Source organism: Eurypyga helias, unplaced genomic scaffold, assembly GCF_000690775.1.
Source record: "Eurypyga helias isolate BGI_N326 unplaced genomic scaffold, ASM69077v1 scaffold316, whole genome shotgun sequence".
Classification (NCBI taxonomy): Eukaryota; Metazoa; Chordata; class Aves; order Eurypygiformes; family Eurypygidae; genus Eurypyga; species Eurypyga helias.
The window spans coordinates 18,845-27,148 of NW_010254444.1; the positions used below are offsets into that span (position 1 = coordinate 18,845).

At 48.6% G+C, this 8,304-nt stretch overlaps 1 protein-coding gene across 1 annotated transcript in view; it reads right to left on the reverse strand.

Moving 5' to 3' along the window:
- Positions 1-500: 500 nt before the first annotated feature.
- EDA (ectodysplasin A) overlaps positions 501-8,304 on the reverse strand; it is a gene marked incomplete at its 5' end in the record, with an annotated part of 30,366 nt that continues 22,562 nt past the window's right edge. Inside the window, 5 exons of the mRNA XM_010152964.1 lie at positions 501-1,095; positions 3,407-3,537; positions 6,400-6,451; positions 6,853-6,887; positions 8,206-8,304. The exon at positions 8,206-8,304 is cut by the window's right edge and continues 69 nt beyond it. Coding sequence (XP_010151266.1) covers positions 844-1,095; positions 3,407-3,537; positions 6,400-6,451; positions 6,853-6,887; positions 8,206-8,304 — 569 coding nt within the window. The remainder of the gene's footprint in view (positions 1,096-3,406; positions 3,538-6,399; positions 6,452-6,852; positions 6,888-8,205) is intronic.

Consider the following 8,304-nt stretch of genomic DNA (forward strand, 5'->3'; position numbering starts at 1 on the left):
AAAATATTAATTAAAAAGACAAAAAAACCCCCAACAAAACACAAATTGCTGTAACAGCAGCAGTACTTTAAGGCAGCCCCTGTTAGGGCAAGGTATACCTCTGGGGTAATGGCAGGAGCTGAAAGTAGCAGAGGCTCTGGAACCAGAATCGTCATTTTTCTTTGGGACTTTGTGATTTCTGGAATGTGGAGGCAGTTTCCTATCTGCTAAGCCTGCTCTATTAAGTATTCACCTTCCTCTGGCACTTACTGCTTTTGCAGCCCGCTTCCAAGCTCTCGGCAGAGGCACTTCGCCTTCTTTGCTTGCACTCCTGAGGATGAATGTAAACACCACTGACCCTGTCTTATTCACCTCCCTTCGCACCCCGCGGCCGTTCCAGTTCGAACTGGGAAGGCAGAAAACCAGAAACCCCCTTTCTTGCTTTCGTTAGTGTGCAGAAGCAGGAGTGCCCGGATAGGACAATTTTGACACGAGTCTGTCTTCCCCCGCTACCGCTGGGATGCTCTTGCTAGTGCAACATAAAAGCAGAGACCCACACCACTCTCCACAAGCCTCGTGTGAAGATCACAGAGCAGAATATCAGTGCAGTAATACTTGAAATACTGAGACAAGGCAGACACAACAGCCTTTCTTCCTCACAACGCTTTTTCAACGAGCCTTTTGATCCAAGTCTCCATGCAAGTCACAGAAGACAATTGTGCTTCCTGCATTCACATATAGGAATAAATAGCTCTGGATCAGTTTTCTTTATGGCTGGATTACAGAACCCCCTGAAATACTGATACGCTTATGAACAGCAGCACTGTGCAGTTCTGTGAGTATCCTTGGACATGCCAAGTTCATCTAGGATGCTGGCGCATCTCCTAGGCGTATGGCCCCAAAGAAAGTTGTGTGCTTGCTCATGTTGATGGAGATGTCAGCATGGACCATTTTCACAGCAATCTTCTGCCTGGCTTTGAGGAGGCAGACCCCGGCTGTATAGCAGGTATTGAAGTTGGTCTTGCCGGTCTCAATACTCCGAGTGCATTGCAGAAAGGGCTTTTCATCCACCACCACCTCATAGCTGGCAAAATCTGTGAAGTTTATGTAGTATACCTGATGTGAAGCAGGAAGAAGAAAGGTATTAGGGAGTGCATTTGCGCACACGGAACAAGTCTACATTCCTTTCGGTGCGTACATACACGTTCCCTCCACTAACCCTCCTTGGCCCCAGGACACCTATACTCCCGGAAGGTTGACTTGTTCGAGGCAGAAAGAACCCCAAGCCAACCAAACACGAGGAAACTATATTCCACTTCATACTAACACAAGCATGCAAACATCTGTGAATCCACCTCTCTAAGGCTGAGCTACAAATCTTCGCTTCAGACCCTGATAATTACAGGAAAAATAACAAACTTGCACAGGCCTAGTTACAAAAACGCATAGACAATGCTGTCTGCTACAAACTGCTGTTCACCCAACAAACAAACAGAAATATTTTAACTGAAGTCCTCTTTCACTTACCTGGCCAGTCCTGCTTTCTGGGTCCCATGAGCCTCCTTTAGTGTTGACATCAAAAATGCCCTAAGATGTACTGGGAGTTGCCTTCTTTGTAACTGGACTTGAGGTGCTTTCAAAGGCATAAGCTATTACAGGGAAGACACTCTCCCAACCTCCACAGCTTGGAACCAAATGACCTTACAGTGTTGCTACTGATTTAACTCTCAGATCTAGCACCTAAGGCCCCATGACTCCGTTACTCGTTACTTAACCATCTCCCACGCACTGATTCCGGAGAACTGTGAGATGCGTGCGGAAGACCTGTCCAAAGAGAAGGCAGTCCCAGGGAGCTGCTTCTTGCTGAGAGAAGAAAACCAGCCACTTCGGATGCATCTGCTAGTTCTTCTTAGCCCACACCCTGCGACCACAGAAGCTAGACAGGACTGAGTCCCCTTTTTCCTTGATGGACTACAAACGACAAAGGCTTCAGAGGCACAATGCTGTGGCCAGCAATTCGCACTAAGCACTTGGAAACAATTATATTTTGGCCCATGTAGAGCTGTTTTTTCCTGTTCCCATCCAAACCAGACATGTAAGCAGTTCTGTGGAAGAGCACCTAACTTGACATCCATGGCCCGCTTTACCTGACTTGGTACAGTCCCAGGGGGGCTGCCCACTGAACAGAGGCAAATCCTATAATCATAGAATTGTTTAGGTTGGAAAAGACCTTTAAGATCATCGAGTCCAACCATCAACTTAACATTGCAAAGTCTACCCTAAACCATGTCCCTAAGCACTTCGTCCACCCATCTTTTAAATCCCTCCAGGGATGGTGACTCCACCACCTCCCTGGGCAGTCCCTTCCAATGCCTGACAGCCCTTTCCATGAAGAAATTTTACCTAATATACAATCTAAACCAACCCTGGCACAACTTGAGGCTGTTCCTTCTTGTCCCATCACTTGTCATTTGGGAGAAGAGACCGACCACCACCTCTCTGCACCCTCCTTTCAGGAATCATGAACTGGAGGTAAAATTAGAAGCCTGGAGCAAGGTGGAAGTTGCTTAATTGTGGCTGTCACATAGAAACCCTCTTTTCTTGCTAAAATCTGGGCAGTTTTTCAGTCCATAGGTGCATGGACACACTGTACACTCTGGAAGGGGGGAGCTTTGCAGCTCATACTCTGCACAGCTCAGCAATTCTGGTCAGAGATTTGCAAGACAGCAGGAGCACTGTGTTAAATGGCAGTCCATCTGCATTTTATTTGAATGGGAGAGGAAATGATGTCTTAATTAGCTGTGTACTAAATCATAATACAATAATATATTACTCTGTGTAGCCCTTTTTACAGGAGCAGGTCTGTACATCCGTCATCGGTACCAACTAAGGCAGCACAATGTGCATTGTGTCGGTCTGAAGCTACACGAAGAAGGTGGAGGCAAAATGGAGTTACCTGGGCTGGAGTCTGGCCAAGCCACAGGGGCCAAGAGCCCTACACTTACGAAGAGTGACATGGCTTCGAAACAATCCCGAGCCATCAGGGTTTTGGTCCTACACCTCTTTTAAAGCACAGAGCCTAGCGTCCCGCTGGGACCCTCGTTCTGCATGGAGGTTTAGCTGGGCACATGACTGCACAGACAATATGGAGGGTTAAAAACAGGGCATTGGTGTCACATGGGACCGGGCTGGGTGTCTGCGCACGTGTTTCGGTAACTAATCTCTTGCGGCTGGTGTCACGGCGAAACGTGTGCCCCTTGGGCTTCGAAACGCTAAGGTCTTCCTCCGACACACCTCCTAGAGCACGAAGCGGTTAAAAGCACATACAAGTTCTTGGCATTTGGTGGTTGCCTGGAGCCCTCTCGTGGTTCATGCAAGGCTTCCATTGGAACACAAGAATAGGAGTTAGGCCTAGGACCGTACTCACTTCTACCTGACTATAGATGAAGTATGTGCCGTCCACCAGTACCTCCAGCTCCCCACTGCGGGCATGCAGCTTAAACACCTTGGGGTTCATAGTGATGCGAGACCAGTCATTGAGGACTCCACCTGAAAGATCTCAGTATGAGAAAACGGCAGTCACTCAGTACCCGTCAGAATGAAAAGCGCAGGAGCACAGAAATACAGTGACATTGCAAGGTTTCATACACAACGGCTGGCACAGACACAAGTTGAAAAGTCAAGCAACTCGGTAAGAAAATCCCAGAATTAAAGACTACGGTGTGTTAGTTTGGCCTCTTCTCTATAGCTCTAATTACACCATCCCTTGCTGGTGGACACCCGTTTCCTTCAGTGCACAGCACAACTGATTTACATCTCTACTTGTCCTCGTCAAGAGTAGCTCTCCTCATCCTTGGAAATTGGTCTACGGCCTTTTGTACTACACTGCATTCATCCCCAGCACTGGATACAGACCAGCTTGCCTCCTCCTGACACTACACTGAGCTTATCATCATATTTGGATGGTTTACAGGCCTGAAAACACATTCCTTGTATCATCCCCGCTCCAGAGCAGAGACACTCTGGCATGTGTCAATCAATGCCAGTACTGTAAGGTATTTGCTAAGTTTTCTTAATTCACCTGAAAGGCCAGGGGCTGATTTTTCATACTATTTTTGCATGTTCAGCCACAGATCCCAAATGACTTACTGCAGCTGAGATTAGAAGAGCACTTCTTCAGGCGCTGCCTGAAGAACATCTGTTCATTGCCCTTGTAAAAGCCTTGGCCATTTCCCTGGTATCGTGGAAGAAACTCTGCAGCAAAGGTAGGACCAATTCTTCAAGAAAGATTCTCAGCTGACGTCACCCAGCCTTGAGACCATTCAATCTCTTCCTCTACTTTCCGTCCCATTTATTCCCCTCCCCACACCTCTCTACCCAGCTTCCACACTAAACAAAGCAGAGCTTCAGCAGATGGTGTGCTGAAGACCACATCCACAGGTACGTCCTTGAGGACCACAGGATGACAACGGTGATTCCTGTCCTTGTGGGAGTGGGACTACACGTGGCCAATCCGCCTGCCCCCCTCTCAGTGCTGCTGGAAGATGTTCCCAGCAGAAGCGTTGTGATACAGCCTTCACCCTCACTTTAAACCTTGGGATCATCCCTAGAGGAAAACTAGTCCTTGCAGCGAAAGAGACAACAGTCTTATGGAAAACATCGTGTACAACTGCGGGACTACATTGTCTGTCAGGTCACATCTGTGCACGGAGGCTAACTTAGGGTTACGCAATCCATTTTAATTCTGGTATTCCTTGACTTCAACATTCTTGACTTTATAACTAGCATTATTTTAACAAATGATTTTTCATTATATTTCCTAGGTTTTTAAAAGCCAAAATAACAACAAAGTACAGAATTGCATCACATCACACCACATTAACCCCTAAATGGGCTCCTCAACACCGTCAGGGATTTATACATCCCACCACCCAGTCCTCTGGCATTGGAGCCAATGGAATAACTGACAACATGAGCAGACCTCTGCTCCCTGGACGGGCCAACAAGCAGGTCCAGAGGCCACACGTTGCTGTGAGCCCATTCTCTGTAGGTGCCTTGTTTTATCAAACACAACTCTCTTCATCCCAGTCTTCTGCTCTTCAGCTCCCTGTCCCCAACTGCCAACCAGCCAGGCTGTGCTTCCTGCTGGCTGTCAGCTGGACAGCATTAATGGCTCACAGCATCCGATTGTTCCCGAGCAGCAGGGAAGTACACTTACAGGGCAATTCCCACTCTTAGGGAGTAGCGTACGCTCTGTAAACATACAGGCTTCCCATTAATAAAGGGATAATTACTTTTTGAACGTAAGCAAAACAGCGTCTTTTCCCTCGTATTGTTCTTAGGAGTGGCTGGTTTCCTTTTTGTTTTGGGGAGCTTTCCCCCGCCCCGCTGCAAGCATGCTTCCCTAACCATGGGACATTTCAGCTCCCACAGCTCCCATCTGCTGAAAGAGAGAAACTGCATTTCAACAGAAGCAGTGGCCAGCCCTCACCATCCCATGCATGGGGCAGAAGTTGGTGAACAGGGGTCCTGCAGCCCTAACAACCCTTGGGAGCTGGCCTGGGATGGGGGTACGTGCACGGGGCTCGCTTCCCGCACTCCCGGGGGACCTGCACGCGGTGACTCAGGCAGGGGACAAGACAGCCAGCTCCTCTCCAGCACAGCCAGACATCGTGAGCAGGGAGGCAGCAGCTCATGAATGAGACCCAGCTGTTGGCAAGAGGAGCAGGAACTCGAGCAGGAATTGGACAGGGATGCGGGGAGGAAGGAGGAGAGCAGAGCTGCCTGTGGATGTGAAATGGCTCGTCAGGACTCGAGCTTAAAGGCTGTTGGCGGGGGTAGAGATTCACAAGAGACCACAGAGGCTGCGTGTGTGCATGCTCGCAGTGTAACGCAGGAGGAGCCGGTGGCTCTGCACCTCTGTGTCCTCACACTACAGCTGTGCCTTCTCCTGCCATAAATTACTGGGAAAACTGTAGAAAAAAATACAGACTAATGGGGCTGAGACAGGAAAAGGATACACTGAGGGCTTAAAATAGAACAGAGTGGGAAAGATGGCTGGCCATCGAGGGGCTGAGGAAAACTGATGCTACAACAGCAGGTTGGAGGAGGCACATCATCTGTCTGGAGGTCAGGGAGAAGGGACATTCAGTGGGACAGAACTACTGGGATGCACAGGATAATCTGAGAGACAATTAGGAGCACAGGAGAAATGGGGATGGAGGCTTGACAGAAAAATCCTCTAAGGGTTCTGGTCAAGGCAAATCAGTCAGGGGGGTGGCCAACCCGATAATAATCAGGATAATCAGGGATATCCTGATAATCAGGACCTGTGTTACAGAATGGACTTAGACCCAGATATGAGACTATGGGAATAGGATGGGCTCTTTTCAGTAAGTGCATATATCAGGAGATCCTTACCATTCTTCACTTGGATTGCTGAGCCTTGGCCTTGAAGGTGGACCACAGCTGGCTGTAAATGAGATCATAGGAATTGAAAATTAACGGGAAGCACTGCATCATGTTCCAGACACTCAACACACCTCCACAGCCCTGGTGACCAGTACAGAGGCATGACAGTACCCTGAGATCATGAATGCTTTTTGTAAACGAAAAATGATCAGAGCAGCTGACAACAGCATGTTTAAGTACTAGAGAAGAGCTGAGAAGCCCAAGCCAGAGGAACACAGCTTTCTTTAAAGCAAGAAAAAAGGGTGAGCTCAGGCAGTCACTCTGTGTAGCCATGATTTCGCACGTGCATGAAGGAATGGGGTTTCTTAGAGCTACCATCAAATACAACACTAGCAAACATAGCCAGTAACGGCTACAAAAATCCAGCCAAAGTTGGGTTTTTCTCCTGAAAGATCAACCAACCTGAATGTCTCTGGAGCCGGCCTTGTCTGTGGCACCTGCAAAATGCAATTTCACATCATTGAGAAGGAGGCTTGAAGGAGCTGCAGTAAACATTCCTATAAATAAAACTTCTCTTACCCCATAATATCCGTTAAAACCCCATTTGTAACAGAGGGAGGACAGTAACAGTGCTGTGGGGTGCAACGTAATGCTAAAAAGCATATAAACAAGAAAAAGAGTCATCCTACTTTTTCATATTTTATTCCTGCATTCCTGTCTAGCATCATCAAAATGCCCCAACGTTATTCAACCAGTTTCCACTAGAAGGAAAAATTGCACAACCCTTTTCCTGATCGGTAGTGGCAACAAAGCCTCTTGGCTGCAAAGATTACAAGTTTCCCTCTGCAGTAACTCCGGTCATTCATTGCATACAAGCTACACGCTGAAATCTCTTTTCTCCGAGAGCCAAATCTCTATTAAAGAGGAGATGCTTGTGGGCAGCACTCTGGAGCGCTAAGGACCTCATGCTGCTCCTGGCCTCTGCTTTGGCAATTTCTGAGATACAAACTGAGAAGTCAACCACGTTTTCCTTTGAGAGCCATGTGAACTATAGGGTAATAGTCCCCATTTCTCTGAAGATACTTTTTTTAATACTAGACTGTTCACATACATATAACAAACACCACTGATGTGAACTTCCACTAATCTGCATTTTAAAGAGTTATTAAATTCAGGGATTTTAACCAAATAATTGGCACATGGCTCTGTGGGGAAACAATACGGTGCAAATACAAAGAAACAAAGGAAAATGAACCCAAGAACTGCAGGAGAAAAACCTATTTTTATCTGGCCGGCACGGGAGGCAAGCTGCCTCGGTTCGTGAGGTTCCTGGGCTGGCTCAGCGGCTGTGCTAAGCATCAACCTTAAGCTTTGCATCAGCTTAAGAATTAACACAGATATTGAGACACTGTTGGGAAGAGCTACCTGGCACACACAGAGACCAGTCACCGGCAGACTTCAGCGGGACACTTAAAACCAACCGAGGCTCCACAGGTCTTTGCTGCTCCTTCTCTGCACCGACAGGCACCACCTCGCCCGTGGCATCACACCCTAAACTGGGGCTGCCGGGCTCCCACCGCACAGCCCCCGGGGCTGCAGAACTGCTGCTCCTCTCGTCCCTCCATGGGTGCAGGGAGGAGCCCAGGAACACCCGAGTCCTACGCAAGGATGCTGCACCATCACATGCAGACGCCACGCTGTCCTCGGCTGGGAACCTGGGGCTGTTTGTTTATACAGCAGTGGTGCTGCCGCGGTATCGCCAGCATCCCCCCGGCGTGCCAGAGCTCTGAGCAGAGAAGGGGACAAACCGATTACCTGAGGGGCCCTGCAATCCGGGTGGTCCCTGAGGGCCTGGTGGGCCAGGGGGGCCAGGTGGTCCCATGACGGTTGTGCCGGGAATCCCTGGGATGCCAG